At 42.7% G+C, this 24975-nt stretch overlaps 1 protein-coding gene across 3 annotated transcripts in view; it reads right to left on the bottom strand.

Annotated features, from left to right (window-relative positions):
• Window positions 1–487: 487 nt before the first annotated feature.
• CTH (cystathionine gamma-lyase) overlaps window positions 488–24975 on the bottom strand; it is a 34905-nt gene continuing 10417 nt past the window's right edge. The window contains exons 3-12 of one of the 3 annotated variants that reach the window (XM_044001334.1): window positions 22661–22756; window positions 18797–18906; window positions 17364–17495; window positions 14285–14342; window positions 11974–12051; window positions 10145–10297; window positions 8472–8593; window positions 7159–7211; window positions 2134–2272; window positions 488–1071 (exon numbers count right to left, since the gene is read on the bottom strand). In XM_044001334.1, the coding sequence (XP_043857269.1) occupies window positions 1063–1071; window positions 2134–2272; window positions 7159–7211; window positions 8472–8593; window positions 10145–10297; window positions 11974–12051; window positions 14285–14342; window positions 17364–17495; window positions 18797–18906; window positions 22661–22756 (950 nt within the window). In that variant the 3' untranslated portion in view covers window positions 488–1062. Of the gene's footprint in view, window positions 1072–2133; window positions 2273–4896; window positions 5257–7158; window positions 7212–8471; window positions 8594–10144; window positions 10298–11973; window positions 12052–14284; window positions 14343–17363; window positions 17496–18796; window positions 18907–22660; window positions 22757–24975 lie in introns of those variants that run through there. The other 2 variants (XR_006356302.1, XM_044001335.1) reach the window with 2 other exon arrangements.

The following is a 24975-nucleotide window of genomic DNA, read 5'->3' on the forward strand; positions in this document are numbered from 1 at the left end:
CAAGAGGCCCAAGAGGAGTAGGTGAGCTTGAACTGCTGGCTGGAAGGAATCTCAGACATGAGGAAAATACAAAACCAAGACTTCCTTCTGTAAGGATGTTTCAAACACAATGAGAGAGCCAGTTGGAAGGAGCTTGTGGCTTGCTCTAGTTTACCAGTGCTACATAAGTGAGGGCACTATTTGATCTCCAAAAGGCTTATTTCTTCTAGAAGTGTATCACATCTTCAAGTAAAAGGGGAGAGGTAAAAATCCATTCTGCGGGGTGGGGGGGAAGATCTGAGCATCTATGACACTGAGCACTCCTTAACTTGAAAGACAGGAATGTGGGTCAGATGGTCATTCTGATGGATTTTATGAAAATCTAAGTCTCTGACAATGGAAAGCCTATGCAAATTGATGATGGGAACAAAAAGAATTAACATCTACTGAGGGAAAATTATTATTAGTTGCACCAAACATCGGAACATAAAATACAAAGCAAGGCACATTGGCTATGAATATTTACTAAAGTGAAAAACGAGATTTTCAAGATCCAATTTAAAATCAGTGGAATTTCACATTATGGTTTCAAGTATCTGATTTTGGCATTACATCCATACTCCGTAAACCACTGAGCTGCTCTCAGTGCTGAGAGTTCATTCAGTAGTGTGAATTATTCTGAAGGCCATCAGACAATGAATTAACATCAAAGTGTAAACATAATCAAAAGACGTTTTATGCCTTGGAAGGAAGATGCAAACTGGCAGCACACAACTGAGCCTCCTTTGATAAGAAGCACAAGTAGAAACGATAAAGGGACCATCACCAGAAACTGAGCTTGAATTTCACAACCAGAGAGAGACAAGAGAATAGCATCTTGAGCCGTTGATGTCCAGTCACTGGTGGTTTAAAGTATAAAAGGTAGTGAGGTGCCTAATGTGGGAGACACTGAAGATCTTCTAATGGCAATCACAGGAGGCTCATTAGCAGTCTGCAATTAGCGATCTTCTGAGTGCTTGATCATTCCAGGAATCGCAGCCCTCAGTAGCACATCCTGGTTACATTCTAGTTACGGCTCATAGATTAAGGGTGCTGTGTTAATGAAGAATAAAAAACAACACACATTATACCAGCGTGCCAAGGATGTGAAGAAGCATGAGATTCATTCTACTGGGCTCCAGAGGACAGACTAGGACTAAGAGAGGAAAACTACAGGGAGACAGACTGTGGCTTCATCAAGCACCAATTGATTGCCTAGAGGTATTCCAAAAGGGAATAAGCTACCCTCAAAGGAGATGAGGTTCTTGATCACCTTTCCACCCACCCCCAACCCAGAGTTCAAGCAGAGGCCAGCTGATCACTTGTCAGGGCTGGGTGTCCCCATGGGCTCAAAGAAAGGGCTCAAACCCTCCCTCGGGCATCAGTAAGCTGTGTGCAGCCATAGGCAAGTCACGAACCTTCCTCATCTGTAAAATGGAGGTTGTGACAGCCCCTGCCTCCCAGGGTTATTGTTCCCAGGAGATAATATTGGTAAAGCATCCTGCACATAGTAGGCACTTCACGAATGCTTGCTTGCTTCCTTTCTTCCCCCATCTATGACACAGCAAATAAATCCTGGGAAGCTGCCTGAGACACACGGAGATGACAGGACTTACCTTGGGCCTCCAAAGAGGCAGAGGAACCTGGCTTCAAAGCCAATACTATGTCTGTTATACTCTATTGCTTCTTATCAATGTTATCTTATGCATAAATGTTTCACGTGATTGCACATATATAACCTATATTAGATTGCTTTCTGTCCTGGGGAGGGTGGGAGAAAAATTTGAAAACTATCACTAAGTTATCTTTAAGTTAGTTTATTGAAAGAGCTGATACCTCATGTAGACCAATTCTCATCCATTCTGAGTATTGACTCCAGAGTCATCGGCCCTGGGTTCAAATGTCGGGTTTCACGCTTACTTCCTCAGGATAGCCACTTACTTTCCCCAGGCCTCAGTTTCCTTCCTTGTAAAACAAGGGAGCTGGACTAGGTGGCCTCTGAGGCCCCTTCCCGCTCTGGAGCTGGGATCCTACACATCTCTCTTCTCAAAGGCCTTTCTGCCAAGATCAAAGGATCAGCTGCACCCAAGAAAAGGCCAGCATGGAAGAACTTACAGCGGCCTTCAAAGCCTGACTGATGTCCTTCAAGAGATCATCTGTGTCCTCCAAGCCAACGGAGAGCCGGATCAGAGTGTCACTTATTCCCAACTTCTGCCTCTCCTCTTTGGGCACCGAGGCATGGGTCATGATAGCCCTGGCAAGGGAAGGAGCAGTTAATGTGGCAGGATTCCCTCACCCTGCCCCATAGTCGAACCATCCATCCCTTCAACCTATTCCCCGCCTGTCCCCAAAGTCAATTAAAAGATATTTGATCTGAATAAAAGCAAAGCTGAGTCCTCCATTCTAACCCCCCTGGGCCTCAGTTTTTCTATCTGTAAAAAGAGAGGGCAGGGCCGGATCATCTCCAAAACCCTTTCTGGCTCCAGACCTCCATGATTCTGGGTCATCAAGGACTGTATCACTGTGAGCTGTCATCACCTTCGACAAACACTTCCTGTCTTCATCAATCCTTCCAGTACAGGCTGAGGAAGGCAAGAGTAGGCAGGGAGGAGGGGACCTCAGTGTGCTGCACACCCAATGTAAATGTGCCCCTTCTTGTTAAATCAGGAAAGCTCTAGGGGCAGCTAGGTGGTGCAGTGGATAGAGCACCGGCCCTGGAGTCAGGAGGACCTGAGTTCAAATCCGGTCTCAGACACTTAACACTTACTAGCTGTGTGACCCTGGGCAAGTCACTTAACCCCAATTGCCTCACCCAAAAATAAATAAATAAATAAATACATCAGGAAGGCTCCAGGTGCTTGGCTTCATCTTTCTGAAGAACTAGCTCTTCATTTTCTTTAATGATTCTGGCGTCTTTGTGTTTTTCAATTTATCACCTTCTCAGACTTTCAAGATTTCCCAAAGGTGGACAGAATGATTGCTTTTTTCTAGGCATCCCCGGCACTTCCCACAGTGCTTGGCACAGAGCAGGTGCTTAATAAATGCTTGTTCACTTCTGGGCTGGGATGGAAGGGAATGTGTGTGTCCTGAAGACAGAATGGACTCTCTCCTACTACCCAGAGTTCGAATTCAGATACAAATATTTACAAGTCACTTAGCCATCTGCCTCAGCAATAGCACCAACATCAGAGGGCTGTTGTGAACATCTAATGAAATATTTGTAAAAGTCATTTAGCCCAGGGGGCAGCTAGATGGCGCAGTGGTTAAAGCACCGGCCCTGGATTCAGGAGTACCTGAGTTCAAATCCAGCCTCAGACACTTGAGACTTACTAGCTGTGTGACCTTGGGCAAGTCACTTAACCCCCATTGCCTAAAAACAAACAAACAAAAAAACAGTTTAAAAGTTATTTAGCCCAGTGCCTGACACGCAGTAGGTGTTATTGAAGAGCTATAGGCTTATTCCTCTACCCAGGTGTTCCTGACTCCAAGGTCAGCTGTATCCACAATGCCAGGCACTATTGATAAAAATGGTTCAAAATTGGCATGGTCTTTTACATATTTCTTTTGAGGCTCAAAACAGAAAATGGATAACTATGGTGGGGATTACATCTCCATTCTAAGTCCGAGGATACCGAGGTGCAGTCCCCTTGTCTTCACGATCACATGGCCAGGGTCAGCAGCAGAATTTCAACATGGGATTTCTAGGCTCCAACACGTTGTGCAGCAGCCTATGACCATCTATATAACTCCAAACACATGTGCAGAATACACTATTATATGTGTGTGTGTGCGCGCGCGCGTGCGCATGCACGCTCGCACGAATGTGGGGCTACATGTATACATATTGGGCATGCTGGGAAATACTGAACTTGCTCTCTGGAAAATAAAATATATGCACAAGAGTTTAATCTGCATTGATGAAATTTTCTCCATCACTTTCTTATGTCTACACAAACAATGGCACAATGAAGTCAAGCCCTGATCTAGTGCCAAGTTGTATATTCTTTGTTTGTTTGTTTTTGCAGGGCAATGAGGGTTAAATGACTTGCCCAGGGTCACACAGCTAGTAAGTGTCAAATGCCTGAGTCGGGATTTGAACTCAAGTCCTCCTGAATCCAGGGCTGGTGCTTTATCCTAAGCTGTACGTTCTTACAATGGAAATTTACCAAGTGACTCTTGGGAGGTAGCCAGTCTGGGCCGGCCCCACCACATAGGTACAGAAATGTAGAGAGATGCATGGGCATGACAGTGGCAGAGACACAGGGTAAGGCAGAGCTGTGACGTCCGTGTAATAATCATAGCTAAGCATAAGCAGCACCTTCACACACACACACACACACACACACACACACACACGCACACAGCATCAGACCCTCATTACACCTAGGAGGGAGGCGCTCCTATTAGCACATTTTACAAAGAATTACTGGTCAAGAAACTCCCTCTGCTGAGACAGATGGGCAGCTTCTTTATAGCCTGGAGCCCCCAAGGGCCCAGGGTGCTGAGCGATTCAGCGGGTCACACACACAGTCTCATGTGTCTTAAGACAGGCCTTAGAGCCAGGTGTTCCTGCCTCTAAAGCCAGCCCTCAATTCCCTACACCACAGGGCTCCTCACCTACCCCTACGTCTGTCTACACACAGGGAGTCTGTAATCTTCCCAAAAGAAGCATGGGTGGGGCCTCCCTCCAACCACATTATAGAAGATCAAAGACACAATGATTTTACTTGCTGAGGGCGCCCTCTCGTGGAGGCAGCCTGCCTAGCAGGCATCCCTTGGACATGGTGGGTATTAAGCAGTTTCACATTGAAGAACAGGTAACTTATTCACAAATACTAGACAATAGCATTCATTTCTTCCCACAGGCATCATGATCACCTGGACATATTACAAGCCTGAAGTCATCCAGGCCGGAAAGCTTTGCAATGAAATGACTGGCCCGTTCTTCCTGCAGGCGAGGGCCTCCCTCTTTCTAAGCCGCCAATGTCTCAGTGACCCTGAGGAGAGCATGGCCTTATTCTTCAGTGACATTCTCCTGCCTATAACATTCTCAAAAGTGCATGGGTATCCAGAAAAATTGTAACGCTGCTCTGAGACCATAGGCAGGATGAGCAGGGTGTGAAGAGACGGGGAAGATCTGGGCTCTGTCACCAACTTGACATGTGACGGGTGGCCTCATCTATCAAGGGAAGGGGTCAGACTGGATCATCTCTATGGTTTTCTCCAGCTCTTGACATGCTATGGACAACATTGATGGAGAGTGGCTAAATGACTGGTGGTACATGAATGTAATGGGTTATCACTGAGCTGTAAGAAACTATAAACAGGATAAATACAAAGACATGTGCAAAGGGTTATATGAACTGATACAGAGTGACATAAGCAAAGCCAGGGAAATATATATATACAATGACTACCATGTGGGTGAAATTCGATGTTGTGAAATGACGGAGACCAGGCCCAGCCCTACTTCTATGCAGAGGTGGGCTATTGGCATCCACAGGATGGGGACACTGCATTTGACATCAGATTTCTCCAAGGTGTTGAGTAGTTTTGCTGAATTTTTTCTTCCTCCTCTTTTCTCTGTCTCTCTCTCCCTCTGACCACCAGGTCAGAAAGCCACAGACTCAAGTCCCATCTCTGAAACCCATGACAGTGTGACTCTGGGCAAGTCATTTCTGCTCAGTGTCAGTACCCCAAGGCAGTTCTCTAAGACTCTTATGTACAAATCACTCCTTCTAGCATCTGGGTTTCTTCCTTGGGAGTGTCCTATACATCATAAAAACCACAGACCCTTGAAATACTAAAATATCTATTTCCCTAATCTAATCCTAAGCAAGGCGCAGGGCCTCCTCAGGGTTATAATTTCCTCCTCAATATTGAACTGGACATAAACCCACTTTGCTGTTGTTCAGTCGCTTCATTCATGCCCAATCCTTCATGACTCCATTTGGGATTTTCTTGACAAAAATACTGGAATGGTTTGGAACTTCCTCCTCTAGATCATTTTGCAGGTGAGGAAACTAAGGCAAACAGGGTTAAGTGACTTGCCCAGGACCACACAGCTAGTAAGTGTTTGAGGCTGGATTTGAATTCAGATCTTCCTGACTCTAGGCCCAATACTCTATTCACTGTGCCACCTAGCTGCCCACTTACTCATAGATTAACACCACATATGCAGATTCCTGCCTATGGGATGTCTTCAGGGGACTTGCACATCTCTAAAGAAGTCGTTAAACTATCATTAATCCTCTGAACATACACAAGATACGGTAGAGGAAAAAATGGCAAATATGAAGCATTAAGACAAACCTGAAGATCTGTGTGAACTAATACAGAATGAAGTTCAAATGGAAGTAAAAGAACAAGACCCACGGTGATGACAATACTGTTAACGACAAGATCACTAAAAGCCAATTGTGATCGCAGAACAAATAATGCAAGTGGGGAGATCTCCATTAGCAGAAAGGGGTGTACACTGCCAAGCTTCTTCATTTAACTTTACTTTTTTCCTTTCTTCTAAAGGAGGGTTAAAGATGGGTGGGGGGGAGGGTGGGAATGTCTATAGCCAGAAAATGGTTGTAATATGGAAAATAAAATAAAGGAATAGGCATTACAACTTTGAGGGAAATGAGAGGTAGCATGGCACAGAGAAAGAGGCTTGACTTTGGAGCTAGGGAACTTGGGCAAATAGCTTTACCCCTGTGGGCCTCAGTTTACTCAATTGTAAAATTCTGAGTTGGGCTAAATGACTTTTCAAGTCCCTTCCAACTCTAAATCTATGATCCTATGAAATGATGAAAGACCAGAATTCAAATCTTGCCCAAGTTTGTGTGCCTGGACCACTCATTTACCTCTTTCTACATCTATAAAATGGAGTTAATAATCTCCATGGTCCCTACATTAAAGGGATTTGGGGAGAAGAGTGCTTTGTAAGCCATTCTCTATTCCCTAAATATCTGCCCTCTATAATGAATCTACTATAAATCCAAGTTATACATTATTTGCTAATAGCAATCACTCCACCAACTCTATGCTTTATGAAGCACCAACTTTGCCCCATGCACTGTCCAAGGTGCTGAGGATGCAAAAGAGGGAAGAGGAGAATTATTTCAACAGTAAGAATTGAAAGCAACTTACGGAAGCTCGGCAAGACTTTCGTATCCTCCCAGGCTCTCGGCCAACGTGAAAACCTGTAGCAAAGCATACCAGAAGTGAAATCCAGGAAACCAGAACTACTGAGAACTTCTACAAGGCAAAAATAAGAAATCTTTTTATTACAGTGGTCTAGGGCTGAGAGAATCACAATCAGTCCAGGAAAAGAAAAAGGAAGAACTCAATATACATGTGAAATTTCCACGCCCTGTGATTATACACACTTCAAAATATGTTAACAGTGACTACTGCCACTGTCTCAAAACATGTTCAGGGAAAGAAAAGATACAAGAATGATAAAACACAGAACGCCAAATTACACAACAGCTAAAGGCTTGTTTTACACAATGGAGAAATGTTTCATGGATAAACATACTCTTAGAAAGGAAGTTAAATGCCAGGAGAACTTCCTGTTCTTTGTTATTTTATTATAACTGTCTGTCTGTCTATGGCCTCTAATGGCCAGAGTGCTGAATTCTGGGCTTCTTTCTGTTTTGCTACAGGAATAGTTTAAAAAAAAAAAATCTTACAACTCCTTTACATTCTAAGATCAGGGTCTGGGAGTCAGGAACCCCCAGATCAAGTCTCATTTTTGCGTCTTGTATGAACTTTGCCAACTTGACCGACTTCTCCAAACCTCATTTTTTTACCTTTAAAAAGGGTATAATACCTTCTACCTCTGATGATTTTCTTCAATGACTTGGGCAAGTCATAGTAACTTCCATCAGTTTCCTTATCTATGAGAAAGATGGACTCTTAACTGCTTCTTTTATTTATTTATATATTTAGATGTGCACATAGTATACATAATCTATAGTATTTAGTCATATATTGATATATTTACATATATAATTTGTTTCTATATAATACATTTGCTTATTTCTTGTGTATATTATACATATAATTTCTATTTGTGTTATTAATATAGTCATGTTTTATATATTATTTTTGATGCTTGCAGATTTATATATTTAATGTACTTATACATTATTTATATTTTGTTTTGCTTATATGTAGTTTATTTATATATGTTTATATATTATATATAAAATTATTTACATAGTGCTTTTAATTGCAAAGCATTTATATACATCATCTCATTGGAGACAACAACTATGCTAAGCAGATAGTTACATTACTCCCCCTTGGTCACAAAGCCACAAAGTGTCAAAGGGAGGATTTGACCCCAGACTTTTCGGATATCCAGGCTGGCTGGCTCTCCTCACTACACCACACTGTCCCTAGTGAGGCTGTGCAACAAACCCCACCAGTGTTGGTGTAGACCAATGCACCCTTACCTTGAGGTTCTTCAGGAAGGCTTCTGCATGGGCAAGCTCTCCCTTGATATAAAAGGTGATCATTCCTGGGCAGCCTGTGCACTGACGCTGAACCAGTTCATACTGAGGGTGAGAGGGCAAGCCTGCAATTATCCAATTCAAATGTGTTACTGGGAAGCATTAAAGCCCTGACTCAGGATCAAAACGAATGGTACGTGCCACTCATTTGGGGCTTCAGGGTTTGCAAAGTGTGTTGTGTGTCTGACCCTCTTTGAGCCCTCCAGAACCCTGTGAGGAGACTGGACACCATCTTCCTGGTGAGGGAGCAGAAGTTCACAGAGGCTAATTAACATCTTTCTGCCTCTGACTGCTTCCTTGAAGGGCCCTGTCAGAGTGAGCCAAGGGGGAGGGCCCCCCCCCCAGATAAAACAGACAGCTGCAAGCAAGCAAGGATGAGGGAGCATCAGTGAGTCGGTCTGAAGTGGCCCAGGCCTTAGGTATCACCTGGGAGACAGAGTCATGCTGCTTGGGAAAGGAACAAGTCACTTACCCTCTGAGCAATACTGTCCTCATCTGAAAAATGGGAGGCTTCCTGCACAGGACTATTGTGGGGGTCAAATCAGGTCACAGAACCGTGAGGGAGAGCCCCTCCCCGCACCTGTGACCAGATCTACTGGCCATGAGAAAGCTCAGTAGCTATTTTCTCACAATCTGGGACCAAGCTGTCTCAGCTCAGGCAGGTGAACCCAGCCCTCTTTAGCTAACAGGCCCCAGCCTAGCCAGCCCCCTGAAGCATCGTGCCTGCCCTGCAACTGGCACCAGCATTCCCTATGCGGGCAAACACCCCTAGCCCACCGAACGTCCCCAGCCCTAGTCTAGGCCATGCTTCATCTCCCAGCATCTTCCCATCTTTGCTGTCACTGTCCACTTACCCTCCCCTCCTCCCCACAACAAGCTTCTCATGGGACAACAGTCAAATCAACATAATTACAGCCTTTAGAAAAGGCTAGGTCATTTGCATCCACTCACTACCCCTACATGTCTTTTTAAAATTTTTTTTGCCAACAATAGCCTATAAGTAGCATCTCCTCCTATTAGACTAAAAGCTGAATGAGGACAGATACTTTCTCACTTTTGTCTTGGTATGTCCCCAGATAAGTTCTAGGGGCATAAAGACAAAAGTGAGAAACAACATTCACCGCCTGGCACAGAGTAAGCACTTTTAAATTATTTTGCATAGGGGCAGCTAGGTGGCGAAGTAGATAGAGCACTGGCCCTGAAGTCAGGAGGACCTGAGTTCAAATCCGACCTCAGACACTTAACACTTACTAGCTGTGTGACCCTGGGCAAGTCACTTAACCCTGATTGCCTCACCCCCCCAAAAAAAATTATTTTGCATCCATTCATTCAGTCATTCCTTTAACTTCAGAGTTCAAAGCCAAAGGTCATGGGAAATGAATGCAAACTTTCATAAAGCCTAAAGGAAGAAAACAGACAAAGGCAAAGTATTTTTATCTGCACATAAAAGGAAAGGGAAATGTCAGGTCCAGAAAGAAGGGAAAGCCAGATAAGCATCCCCAGGATGACTGGATGGATGGATGGATGGATGGATGGATGGATGGATGGATGGATGGGAGTCTTAATGTGAAACCCCTGCTCCAAGCTGCATTGGCTCAGAGCTCTAAACAACTCACCAGGGTAAATGACCTTTTCTACTAGGGGATTCGCCTCCAGGAACTTGGCCACCGCCAGTCCATTTTCAAAGTGTTTCTGCATTCGGATTTGCAAAGTTTTCAGACCACGAAGGCAGAGGTAACAATCAAAAGGAGATGGAACAGCCCCGAGAGCTGCAAGACAGAGAGATCCAGGATTAGCACCTAAAGAAGAGACGACTTTGACACAGGCACCTTCTTTCCAAGATCCTGTAGACAGGAGGCAGCTAGGTGGCACAGTGGATAAAGCCCTGGCCCTGGATTCAGGAGGACCTGAGTTCAAACCCAACCTCAGACACTTGACAGTTGCTAGCTATGTGACTGTGGACAAGTCACTTAAACAAAAAACAAAAAACAAACAAAAAAAACCAAACAAGATCCCATAGACACAAAGCAACCTGGGTTCCAGATCATGGAATCAGACTAAACTGAAGAAATTCAAGTGTACTATGAATGTGACCTTCACACAAACTTGTTTGAACTTGGGCTTTGATTTAGGGTTCACCATAAAACATGGAAGACTAATAAAACAGAACCTCCTCTTTTATCAAAAGGTATAAATTGATAGATTTGGTAGTTTGGTGTTTTTGTTGGGGGGTTCATAAGTATAGGTAACTCATAGGGAAAAAACTCCATCTAACAATGAAGACCAGCTCAACTGTCCAGGGCACAGAGAGGTTAAAGTGGCCCATCATTACACAGCAGCACCAGCCCTCAGTTCTTATTGACCCCAACGCTGGCTCTTTACTCACTCCAACTCAATGAAGAGGAAGAAAAAGAAATTTCAGAATTGAAAATGGGAGACAATGAAATGAGAAAAACTCAGAGAATAATTCATAAGATAACAGTGTTTCTGGGGGGAAAACCTTAGAAAGCCATAAGAAACAGAATCAATATGTTGAGCATCTGTAATTCCAAAGGCTCAGTAATGATATGCATCATTTGTTACAGGCTGAGACACCTTTGGATACAGTCATCGAGGGAATCTTTGTTTGACTATATATTAAAAGAAATGTGTTTTTCCTTCCTTTTTTAATGAAATGGGAGCATGAGAGGGAAAAAAAATAGGTTTCTGTTCATTTTTAAAAATGGGTGGAAGGGGCAGCTAGGTGGCTTAGTGGATAGAGCACCAGCTCTGGATTCAGAAGGACCTGAGTTCAAATCTGGCCTCAGACACTTGACACTTACTAGCTGTGTGACCCTGGGCAAGTCACTTAACCCCAATTGCCTCACTAAAAAAACCAAAAATCAAAAAATGTTGGGCAGTTAGGTGGTGTGCTGGATAGACAGCACATTATTTCTACTGGATTTTGATACTGCTGGCCTAGAGTCCTAGGAGGTAAAGCAGCCTTGCCCAGGGTCACAAAGCCAGTATAGGTCAGAGGCAGAATATGAACCCAGGTCTTTTGGCTGTCCATGAGGCCCTAGACAAGTCATCAGTGGACTTTCGATCCACAGGGCTGCCTTCCCCATCCTCTCACCCCCCCATATATGCACACACTCCCTGGAACAGCTCTTATGCTCCCTTTAAAAAGGAAAAAATAAAGAATCTAGAATGTCATCAGCATAAGAGATTCCCAGTGAGATGTGGCTGAAAATTTAGCAACACAATCTAGTGGTTGTTTTGCTTTTGTTTAGCTTTATTTTCCTATAGAAGAATGCAAAGACAGGTCCAAACCTATTACAGACAGGAAGAGAAACAGATGAGGCATCCTCTCTCATAACACTGGATAGAAATGTTGCTTTTGAGAGTTCACATGAGGCTTGGCACAGGGGACTCTGGTCCCCCAATTTCACAATGGGATACTTACAATTTTGGAGGAAGCTGAGCCTTTTATATAGGTCTTCAGAATTCACTGATACCAAACCCATGACAACATCACTGTGGCCTGATGGGAAAGAAAAAAAATGGCACAAATGGCTGTCAAGTCTCCTTTACTTTAAGTATGTTTGTTAAGCGTGGTGTTCAACTGAGGATAACATCTCAATAAAGCAACTGCAACAGCAAACAAAGCAATTGCAGATGACTGAAGAGCAGCGAAGTCATGTGAAAATAAAAGATGGCTAGGGAAAAACTCATTTTTGAGAGGGTGGGTAATTTAATCTAGATCAACTTTGTTTTTTCTTTGTTTTTTAACAGCCTTTTTGAAAAATCCTTCCCTCATGAATCTTGGGAATGTTGTTTCCTACCTAAATACCAAAAACGAAAGCTCTCTGTTTCCAGGTAATTGTACAGATACAAGGCCAGCATCAATGAGCAGGGGTGAATCAAATCCATTGAGCTCCATGCTAACAATCTCTCTTCCCATGAGCTATAAAAATAACAAATCATCCTTCCTAGAGATAAGGAGCAGCTGGGGGAAGGGCAGTCCAGGGGGGTGGAACTCACACAAGGCAGGACTCGAGAGACCCTGGATGCTAGCCTGGGCTCAGTGAATGATCTAGAGCTCACTGAGTAGCCTCTTGTGTAAAATGAGGTCATTGCCCTTGGTCAGCCTACATCTGGAGTACACTGTATTCAGTTCTGGGTGCTTCATTTTAGGAAGGACATTAAGAAGTGGAGAGTAGGGGCAGCTGGGTGGTGCAGTGGATAGAACACAGGCCCTGGAGTCAAGAGGACCTGAGTTCAAATCCAGCCTCAGACACTTAACACTTACTAGCTATGTGACCCTGGGCAAGTCACTTAACCCCAAATGCCTCACCAAAAAAAAAAAAAAAAAGTAGAGAGTATCCAGATGAGAGCAAGAGAGATGGCCAAGGGCCTTGGGCCCAGGATATGTAAGAATAATCAGAAAGAATTTGAAAGGTTGACTTTTGGGGGACAGGGCAATAGGCTGGCTCTCTTCAAGTATGTGAAGGGCTGTTACCTAGAAGATATATTAGATTTGTTCTATTTGGATGCAGAGGGAAAAGCCAACAGCGGGAGCAGATGTCTCATGGAGGCAAGTTGACACTTGATGTCAGGAAAAACTCCCCAACTATGAGAATCATTCAAAAGTAGCTTGGGCTGCTTTGGGAAGTAGGGGCTCTCCCTCTAGAAGAAGAGGCTGAGTATTATTTAATATTAGTAGAAATTTTATGCCTGCAGTTGAAATAAATTCTAATACCATACTCATGATAGTTCAAATAACTATAAATATGGAAAGAGATTAGAGGGATGCCACATGGTGAGAGAGACCCTAAGATAGCTCCCTCTGCTGGAGATAACCCAGCTTCAGACCAGTCTTTAGAATCAGATCAGCAGAAACTGCTCCCCCTGCAGGAAGCTATAGGACATAGTAAAAAAGGAGTGCCAATTCAAGTTAGAAATTATAGCCCCTTTAAACCAGCTGACTTGAGCACATGGAAAACAATCTTCCCTAGTTTTGAGAAACATCCAAACACTGTAATTTCATAGTTAAGGACTATATTTAATACATATCAACCCACTTGGGCTGATGTTACTTGACTTATGGAAACTTTACTATCCCCAACTGGGATTACAGATATTATCTCAGCAGGAAATGCCCTTGTTGTGAAGGGTCAGGCCGTTATAGCGTGGCCTCTAAAGGATCCGGAGTGGAATTATAATAACGACGGGCAATTCCAAGAATTAAAAGACGCTAGGGAGACACTTCTGAAGGGAAAAGCTAAAGGGGGAGTTTAATGCTTATAGTCAGTTTTAAATCTCACAGTTTGACCACTCTGGGGGCATAGTGTAGAGGCATGGATTGGACTAGCCCACTGAAGTCACTTTCCATTCTAAAACCCTGTGATTCAATGACTAGACTATGTTTCAGGCCCTTCAACTCTAAAATTCTCTACTTACCAATTTCCAAGCTAGGCCCTGTGCTAAACACTTGCTTTTCTTTTACAAATATTACCTCATTTGACCCATATTACTGCAACACTTCAAGTATCCAGTGTTCTTCACCTGATAAAATAATTCCCATCCCTCTTCCAGAGAGGAGAACAGTTATCCCATATTCAGACCAAAGGAGTACATTGTTTTTGTTCCAGATGAGTCAGAGGGGAAAACTGACTGAAATTACTGAGGGAAAAAGTGGGAATTGAAATGTCAAACTCTGGGCTACTTTAGCTATCAATGAAAAAGAACCAAGTAGAGGGCATACTCAGACTTACCATTCATATACTTAGTGGCTGAATACATACAAATGTCAGCTCCCAGATCCAAAGGACGCTGAAATGGGACAGAAGGTTACTGTTTCAATTTTGGAAGAGTGTAGGTATAAAGAGAGCCACCAAGGAAGACAAGAATTTCTGCATGATTGGTTCTGAAAGGACATCTAAAGCCCCATGTAAGGGACAGCTAGGTGGAGCAGTAGATAGAGCACCGGCCCTGGAGTCAGGAGTACCTGGGTTCAAATCCGGCCTCAGACACTTAACACTTACTAGCTGTGTGACCCTGGGGCAAGTCACTTAACCCCAATTGCCTCACTAAAAAAAATAAAATAAAAAATAAAGCCCCATGTATATAAATCTCTGGATCCCACTTATGTCTTCATTAACAATCCCATCTGAGACGGTGTTACTGACCCAAGGCCATTCTTTTTTTTTTTTTTAAATAAAAGCACCACCCAGCTGGCACTAACTCTCAGAGAGTCTCAAAGCCAAGGTAAAGACCAAGGTGCTAAAGAGGCATTATTGTCCAAGATTATTCATACTTTGGTATCAGGCTTGTTTAATTATTCTCTTTCACTATACTAATCCAATCCAGTCCAAACTCCATCAGCTGGCTTTCTCTAAAGATGTTTATTAAGAAATAGACCGGGGCAGCTAGATGGCACAGTGGATAAAGCACCCATTGCCCCAGGAAAAAAGAACTAGACCATTCCTTCTCCCACCATATGATCTTTTCTGTTTATTAACCTTCTGGTCTTCCAATGACTTTGTACAGAGTAAGCAAAGAAAGGGCGCATTTTACAATATAACCATCAGACATCTTGGGCTTCCCCTGTACAGGAAAGGAGATTTTGTTTTTTGGAGTTTCCTGAACAGGCTCTGAAATCTTATTGGCAAAGGGAGCTCCTGGGAAGGAAAGTCCTTCTCCCAGTGCTCTCTGCACCTGGCTTGCAGGTGCTCTTGGAGAGAGCTGCCTGGGAGTCTTGACAGATTGACTTGCCCACTGGGGCACAGCCAACTTAAACCTAGGTCTTCTTGACCTTGAGAATGACCCTCTCTGCACTTGTTCCATGCTAGCTCTCCAAGGCGAGGTTCAGTGCCTGGGGTGTGTTACTGAAGGAATCTGGACTGTATTCCCTGGTCCAGTGCAGGACTCTCACAAGAGCCTATATGACCCTGAGAATTCAGCCCTGCAGCCAATGTTGGCAGGATCACTGAAAAAGTCTTCTACAGCTACTGGAGTGCTCCTGTGCTGGAATGAATGGACTTCCATTGTTGAAGTCCTTGACAACAAAACTGACTCAGAGTTAGTGATTCATTACCCCCAGGCTGTGCCTTCTCTGAAGTGAACCATTAAAGCACATAGAGGTGGGGGGCAGCTCAGTGGCACAGTGGATAGAGCACTGGTCCTGGAGTCAGGAGGACCTGAGTTCAAATCCAGTGTCAGACATTTGACACGTACTATCTGTGTGACCCTGGGCAAGTCACTTAACCCTTACTGCCCCACAAAAATAAAAAAATTTAAATTTTAAAATTAAAAAAAAAAAAGCACATAGAGGTGACACAGACTCTACAAATGTGGCCAAGGCCCAAGCAAAGGTGCTCAGGCTGAGCACCACGGTAATTCAGGAGACAGCCAGTCTTTCTCTGTTCATGTGGGATGGAAATTGGTTCACTTAAAACAGGCAAAAGGGATTTGGAGGGTTTGGGGTCTGGTTTGGTGGGAGACCAGATTTGAGATCTCAGCCATTTGGGAAACTCTCCCTCCACTGATGCCGACTGGCAGGGCACTCGGAGGGTGAAGGGCATAGCCAGAGGCACACAGCCAGAATCTGGCAAAGGCAAGACCCCAATCCAGGTCAGTTTTTTGACCACATTGGCCAGTCTTTCCTCCACTATGCCCCACTTTCTCACTGAAATAAATGTCTACACAATTGCTCTCATTCCTGAAGGGTCTGCAGGTTAGTTTACTGAGCACTTTCGTCACAACTATCCTGAAAGACATGTGTGTGTACAAGTGTGGTCATTTCCACTGTCCAGATGTGAACACGGAGTCTCAAAAGGATGATGTGATTGCCTAAGGTCACGTGGCAGCCCTAGAAATCAAACCCAGGCTTATTGCTACTCCAAATCCAGTGTTCACGACTAATACGCAACGCTGCTTTTGGTGGCCTACTTAGCTCAGAATATCAAAGGAGGTAAAACCAGGACCAGGGAAAGAATATATGGGTTTCCCTGCATGTTAATGTTTCAGGAAGACCTGTCATAGAAAAGCACACAAGATTTACACTCTGGTTTTGCTTTCAATTGTAGAAAACTTTCCAACTGTCTCTAAAATTTACATCTACATACACTACTTCCTAATTGATTTGGAAAATGGCTTCTGATGAAGAAAGCAGTCACTAAATGCTCAAATACTGAGCTTCATTCTAATACTAAGTAGAGACTAAGGGGTCCAAGGATGTTGGAGTTTCAAGTCTTCCAAGTCAGTAGAGCCCATTCCACGTATTTCAAAGGATCCTAGATTTAGACCTTGGAGGCCATGGGGTATAACCTCCTCATTTACATATGGGGAGCCTGAGGTACATGGAGTTAATGTAGCTGAGCCAAAGAATCTGGGATTGGATCTGAAGTCAGGTCTTCCTAATTCAAAGTCCAAGGTCTAGCATGACCAACAACTCCCCTATCAGTATTTTGGGTTCACCTCCTAAACTGGGGAAATGGCCAATGTTCCTTTCTTTGGTGAGAGGCACCAGAAAAGTTATTCAACAAACCATATTTACATCCCAAAAGATTTGTCCAAGTTTTAGGCATAAGGTTAAAAATGTTCTAAAAATTAAAAATTGCCCCTTTGGTGAAGAAAAGACATCATACTTTAGATGTTAACCCTCATAATAACTCACATGTAATAGTATTTCAAAATATTATAAATGAGTTGATTTCATGAGTATTATAATAACCATAGCTAGCATTTATGTTGTGCTTTAAAGTTGATGTGCATATATACATGTACACACACACACACACACACATAATTTGTGTAAAGTGTGAACTGTATAAATGCATGAGATTTGCTTACCTGGAAATAAGCTGACATGAAAGTGTTATCTACAGCTAAAATAATGTTGTCGTACTTATGGACCACCTGGGCACAGCCTTCAATGTCAATGACCTTCAATTTGGGGTTTGTGGGAGTTTCAATCCAAACAAGCTGCAAGATAATTGAATGAATGGAGTCAATGACTCTTAACATGGCCCCAGTCTCCACTCTCCAAACTACTTGTTGGGAATGGCCCAGCCCTGGGCAATGGAGTGTGGGATGCACTGCTGTAGTGTGAAAAGGGAGAGGAGTGACAGCATAGAAATAGTAACCATTCTTTAAAAGGCATGTATATTTTGTTTGTATATTTTACATATGATTAGATACATTCTTGTTGCTGTCTGCTTAAGGACAAGATTAGCTTCAGTTATGTCTTTGTATCCTCAGTGTCTAGCCTTGTATCTGGAAGGCAAGAGGCCCTCAATCAATGCTAGAAAGAGGAGGAAGAAAAGAGAGAAGGGAAAGGGAAGGAAGAAAAGGAAAAGAAAGAAGAGAAATTTGGAAGATTTGTCTGAACTGTTACAGAATGAGGAAGCAGAACCAGGAGAACAGTCTATACTATAACGAGACTTTATATAGATCCACTCTAGTTTTGCATGACTACACATGTACAACTTATATTGAATTGCTTGATTTCTTAAGGGGGGGAGCACAGAGGAGAAGAGAATTTGGAACACAGAGTTTTACAAATCGATGTTAAAATTTGTTTTTACATGTAATTTGGGAAACATAAAATTCTAAATTCTAAATAAAGATCTACACTTAGTGACTGAAGCTTTGGGATCAACAAAGTGACCAACCAGGATTCCAGAGGCCTGATGCTGCCACCTGCTCCACACTTCCTGACAGAAGGCAGACATGGACCAAATGAGAGTAGGTTTTGTTGGGTACTTTGTATTTGTTACAGAGATTTCCTTTCTTCTTGGAAGGGGGCACCTTCATTGGCAGCTTGGTAACCTGTTCCAGAGTCACACAGGGCAGATGAACCCTGCGTCCCAGGAGGAGCTTCACAGCAAACTACACAGAATGCCTTGTCCTTGAGCCCGAATCCTGTTTTGAGGCAAAACCCCCCTGGCCCATGGCTAGTTCTGGCTCTGCCTAGACCCTCTGGAAGCTCAGCACTTACTTGGGACATTCTTTACATCTTAAAAAAGTGGCTCGGGGAGCCTGGTAAGTTGCCTAAGCTAGCAGCTAGGGCAGTCAGATTTAAAAAGGACAAATGTTCTTCTCTAGGAAGAGATACTTTCCTCCCATTAAAAAAAAAAATCACAATTATCATTGGCAGTTGTTCTCTTAATTGAAATCCAAGTATCTAGAATGATTAATAATGATAATGAAGAGGGGAGGGCAGGAAAGCGGAGGTGAGCAGAAGGGGCAGGGCAGGGGAGAGAGGGCAGACTCCCAGTCAGTACCTTGGTTTCTGGCTTGATTGCAGCATCCAGCACCTGGAGTTTGGAGCAGTCGACAAAAGAAATCTTCAAGCCCAGCTCTGAGGCAACCCTACGGAAGTACCTATTTGTCCCTGAAGCAGAAAAAAGATCCAACTGAACAAGGGCAAGACTGCATTCTAAACACCTAGCAGGGGGCAGAGCTAGGTGGTACAGTGGATAGAGCACTGGCCCTGGAGTCAGGAGGACCTGAGTTAATATCGAGCCTCAGACACTTGACACTTACTAGCTATGTGACCCTGGGCAAGTCACTTAATCCTCATTGCCCCACCAAAAAAAAATAAACAAGTACAGGCAAGTCTAAACTTGTGCCCCAAAATACAAAGATGGCAGGCTTTATTAGGGGGGCAGCTAGGCAGCGCAGTAGATAGAGGACCTGCCCTGGAGTCAAAAATTTCAGTGTCTTTCATTATATAAATCTCACTCTACTATAGAACATGAGAAATTTAGAAAAATCATCACCAAGAATTCATAATTCATTATGCTGCTTCAAATCCTTCTGGCCAAAGGTGACATTTTCTTGTTTTTTTGGTTTTTGTTCTTTTTCAAAGATGACATTTTCATGCTTCCTTCTAGTTGGACCTTTTAGTCCAACCCCATTCCTTTTTTATAGGTGAAGAAACTGAGGCACAGGGCAACTTGCCCAAGGCAAATGAGATAACAATGCTACTATTCTTTGATATATTCTCTCTTTTTTTTTTGGATGAGGAAGTTGGGGTTAAGTGACTTGCCCAAGGTCACACAGCTAGTTAAGTGTCAAGTGTCTGAGGCTGGATTTGAACTCAAGTCCTCCTGAATCCAGGGCCAGTGCTCTATCCACTGCACCACCTAGCTGCCCCACAATGCTACTATTCTTAAAGTCATACAACTAGTCATTGAAGGGAGGAGAGATATTCAGCACATTGCCACTGAAAGATTTTGGTGAAATCTTCCTCCCTCCCCAACACTTCCACAAACTGAAAACCTGAAAAAAAAACCTGAAGCCTCATAACTGACTTTGTGACAGGTGAAAACCAAGAGTCCAGAACATCCTCACCACCACCACCACCCTAACAATGCCAACCCACATCTACATAACTACAAGGCAGCAAAGTAATGTACAAACACTGTCCTCTACAGGGCAGAGTTCATTCTAGGTGGTCAGCCTTCCATCCCTCTCCTTAAAGACGCTCTTTCTTTACTCTGGCCAGTCAATTAGAATTCATTAAGAGCCCACCTCCTGGCAGGCACTGTGTCAAACACTGAAGAGGAACGTGCCCATATTCTATTGAGAAGAAGGATGCACTCTAGGTTTGGCCTTTTCCATGAAGTGAACCTGTCACCTTCTGTTCTCACTTCTTTTGAGCAGCAATCTGACCCTTATTTTCAGTATTTCAGAAGATATGTGTAGGCTTTCCTGAAATACAGTGATCAGGCTCACAATCCATCTATTTTCATAGGATTTTCAGAAACTCAGTAATTTTCCCTTTGTTTCCATGATCTGTTGTCTTGACGATTCACCTTTGCTGGCAAAGCTTCCAGAGATTTTAATAATTGTGGGGTGTATTTTTTTTTGCTGTTGTTTGTTTGTTTGAGTGTTGTTTCAGCTATTCTTTCCCAGAGTACAGGCATCCTTTTGGTGAGGGACTCCATTGTTCTATTTATGTTGATATTTCCTATTGATATCCCATTCACATTAACAAGCTAGTCAGCATTTTTGTTTCTTCTTTTGTTCCAATTTCATTTTGAGCCATCTTTTTTTTTTTTTGGTGAGGTAATTGTGGTTAAGTGACTTGCCCAGGGTCACACAGCTAGTAAGTGTTACGTGTCTGAGGCTGGATTTGAACTCAGGTCCTTCTGAATCCAGGGCCAGTGCTCTATCCACTGTGCCACCTAGCTGCCCCCATTTTGAGCCATCTTGCAGTAATTTCAGCTTTGCTTCAGAGACTTCAGACAGCATGATATCATTTTCTTTTTTCATTTTGGCTTTGTTATGCCACATTTAATAATCTAGATAAAAGGGACAGCTAGGTGGTGAAGTGGATAAAGCATGGGTCCTGGATTCAGGAGGACATGAATTCAAATCCAACCTCAGACACTTGACACTTACTAGCTATGTGACCCTGGGCAAGTTACTTAACCCTCATAGCCCCACAAAAAAAAAAACAAAAAAAACGAAACAAATACTCTAGATACAAGTGAGGTGGTTAATGAGTATTTAAATCACCTGGATTTGATGGATCCAAATGGTTTTATGAAACCTTGGATTAATAGGAGCAAAATGCCCTTTGACTAAAACTTCAAACTGAACCCAGATAGTCCCTATTTATTAACTTCTTTCCCTGGGAGTAAACAAATCAAAATGTCCTTTTGAATAAACTACAAGTGAAACGTCCCCATTCACCATCTTCTTTCCCCAAAAGAGTAAATAGATCTTCTTGTTCTCCTTATCAACTATGGAGGCCTCCTTGTCTTGGACAAAACCCTTCCTGTTTCCACAAGATCCAATCACAGCATCAGCTTTAAGTTGAACTGTTAAACCAATTTGTATTGTTTAACTGATTGACATTTACAGCCTTTGCTTTAGGTTGATTTGTAGCATATTAACAAAATGGATATTACCCTGTAACCAGTGAAAGAAAAAAGAGGTTTAAATACTGTCACAAAAAGGGAAACCTTTGAGAACTTTTCCTTTGAAAGGTTCTCTGCATGTTATGCTTGCTTGTTAGTGGGATGAAATAAATTTGTGCTTAGTTTTCCTACCAATTCTCTAATCTGGTTTTCTTTGAGGTGCTTACTTCCCGTAGGAGAGGTGGGGATGGCCTTCTCTGATCTGTCTATGTGAGTTTCTTGTTTTGTTTATTTGTAGGAAGATAGATACAAAAACTACATTTAATTTTTGACAGCTTCATCTCCTCTGAATCCATAACTTTTATTCAATTTGTTGGAACTTTAATTTTAGTGTCTTAAAAAAAATACCACCAAATGTTCTTTCCAGGATTTCTAGACTTCTGCATCCATTGTCGGTATCTCTATTGACATTTTTGGGAGAATATCGAGGAGATGGATTCCCTTTCAACTTTTAACTCCTCAATCTTCCTGGACAACCCCAACTCAAGTATCACTGTATACGATATGTTGTGTGTTGCCAGACTTAAGCAGATAGGAGGCAGGGTATCCTAAGAGTCACTTTTTTACTGAAATATCTGAGATCGGCTTCATATATTCCACATAGACGACAGACCCCAAAAGTTTGGCAGCAAAGAAGAGAAAATGGAAATTGTCCAGAAGGGGAAATAGATGAGATTTAGGATAAAATCCATTTTAAATCGTTTTGGGGTTTTTTATTATCCCTCTTCTGACTCTTTGGATTTCACAAACTGACAAGTCTGACTGAAGTTTTGCCCAAGATCATTATATTCTCAGGTTTTTCTCTGGCACACCATCTTTGATGGTGCCAGTAAAGTTTTCCCCACACACACTTTATAAATAAGGTTTCTCTCTGGTTGAGAGTTCTTTGATATAGAGAAAGGGATGAATGTGGAGAGATTTCCCCACATTCACAGGGAAAAGCCCTCATTTTTATGAAGGAGTCAAAATGAGATGATGGGAGCTGGGATTAATTAATGACAGAGGGACACCACCCCCTTCCCGGCATTAGAAGAAGGGTACAACATACCAGTACTACTGCTGTGCCTAAGGGGCAGGGGAGGCACAGATCCACAGATGGCCGATATTCCACTGGACAACAACCTTCTGGACACTAATAGATCTCTGAATGTCTTAGGATACAGCAAAGAGAACCAAAGCACAAACAGCGATTCCAAAAGTCAAGGGCATGTGTCTTACCTCCATACACATCATCCATACAAATGATATGGTCCCCAGACTTTAGGAGATGTGTGATGTTCAATGTGGCTGCTAAGCCTGAAGCAAAAGCCAAACCTGAAATGGAACACAAGTCAGAGCAGAGACAGCCAGTCCGGGATACAAAAACATCTACTTCATTGGCCCTGGAGCCTGAGTTACACATGGAGAACTAGAAGGAAGCCAAGCACCAAACTAGTCCACATCCCTCATTTTACAAAAGATGTTTATATGACTTGGCCAAGGTCACACAGCTAACAAGGAGCAAAGACAGGATCCAAACCTTTCCCCGGCATAACATGCTGCATCTTCGAGCCAGGAATCCATCCTGGCCTGCCAGAATCAGACCACAGCCAAATTCATCTCTAATGCTCCATCTCCAGATTAAATGCTATTATTAGGCCCACGTGACAGATAAACAAACTGAGAATCAGTGACATTAAGTGACTTGGCCAAAGTCACACAGCTAGAGGGAATCTGAGGGAAGATTTGAACTCAGGTCTTCCTTGACTTAAAGTCCAGCACTCTATCCACTGTGACAAAGGAGATGACTGAGAAATTTAATGAATGAGGGAGATAGAACAATCTCAGATTTTAGTCACTTTTCCACCTTAATTTACCATCTTCATTTTTCAAAAATGACAAAATAATAGAAAACAACTGATCTGCTTCCTAGTTGATGCTTAAGGTGATGATCCCTAACCTTTGAGGTTTACTTTAGGACCTTCTTGTAGCACACCTTTATGCCCCTGTTGGAAGGAGAATATGGGGTGAGAGGAGTCATAGGGGTTGGACCTAAGATCCCATGATTGGTTTTAATAGTTTCATGAGATTTGGGAAACTGACTGCAAGAAACGGTAAGAGCGGCCAAGATAAAGGTCTCTTCTGATCCCCCTCCCTCCAGTCATTAGTGGCTGATACACTCTTTTGTGTTTCTGTCATTGAGCATGTGTTTGCTCCTAGTAGAATGGAGGCGATCAATAGCCAATAAACACTTGTTAGGTGCCTACTATGTGCCAGGCACTGTGCTAAGGGCTAGAGCACCTAGTATAGCACCTAGCACACAGAAGGTGCTTAATAAATGCTTGTTGATTACGTGAGCTGATGATGAGTGAGATGAGCAGAACCAGAAGAACATTGTACACAGTATCATCAACATTGAGTGTTGACCTACTGTGATGGACTATATTCTTCTCACCAATGCAATGGTACAGAAGAGTTCCAGGGAACTCATGATAGAAGAGGATCTCCAAATCCAAGAAAAAAAAAGAAAGAAAGAACTGTGGAGTATAGATGCTGATTGAACCATATTATTTCTTTTGTTTTGGGTGCTGTTGGTTTTTTTTTTCTATTTTGAGGTTTTGCATCACTGCTCTGATTCTTTCTCTTGTAACAGGATTAATGCAGAAATAGGATTAATGTTATTATGTGTATATATATATGTGTGTGTATATATATATCTATATGTATATGTATAGAGAAATATAGATATAACCTATATCAGATTACCTGCTGTCTAGGGGAGGGGGGAGGGAGGGGAGGGAGGGAGAAAAATCTGAAATTGTAAAGCATGTATAAACAAAAGTTGAGAACTATCTTTACATGTAACGGAAAAAATAAAATATCTCATAAAAAATAAATAAATAAATAAATACTTGTTGAAAGCAAGGCAATGTTGGCACCACCATGTTAAATTTTTAAAAGCAATGCATCAGGGCAGCTAGGTGACACAGTGGATAAAGCACCAGCCCTGGATTCAGGAGGACCTGAGTTCAAATCTAGCCTCAGACACTTGACACTTACTAGCTATGTGACCCCGGGCAAGTCATTTAACCCTCATTGCCCTGCAAAAAAAAAAAAATGCTTCCTAAATTGAATGGAAGAAACTAATATTTGCAGAATACTTCACACACATGATTGCATTTGATTTTGGGAACAACTTTGTGAGGGCAGTGTTACAGGTTATATGATGATGAATGAATAAATGGAGGCTTTTAGTGGATGGGGAAATGGAGGCTCATAGGAGTCAGGTGAGATCTCATTATCAAACAAAAAGGAAGAAGCAGAAGTAGGATTTGAACTCCAGTCCTGCTGACTTCCTTGCCCAAGTCCAACATTCTTTGTACTCTCCAATAAGGCCTCTCCATCCATTGACAATTTCAAAAACAGGGCAAATTGGCATGGATTTTACTGCCTTTCTTTTTCACTTTTCCAAAGACCAGTCAAATGTTGTGAAACCAATTGCAATGTCAAATAGACTCATGGCTGGTCTGCCCACAGACCTGTTATATCCCCTC

Source organism: Dromiciops gliroides, chromosome 4 (assembly GCF_019393635.1).
Source record: "Dromiciops gliroides isolate mDroGli1 chromosome 4, mDroGli1.pri, whole genome shotgun sequence".
Lineage (NCBI taxonomy): Eukaryota > Metazoa > Chordata > Mammalia > Microbiotheria > Microbiotheriidae > Dromiciops > Dromiciops gliroides.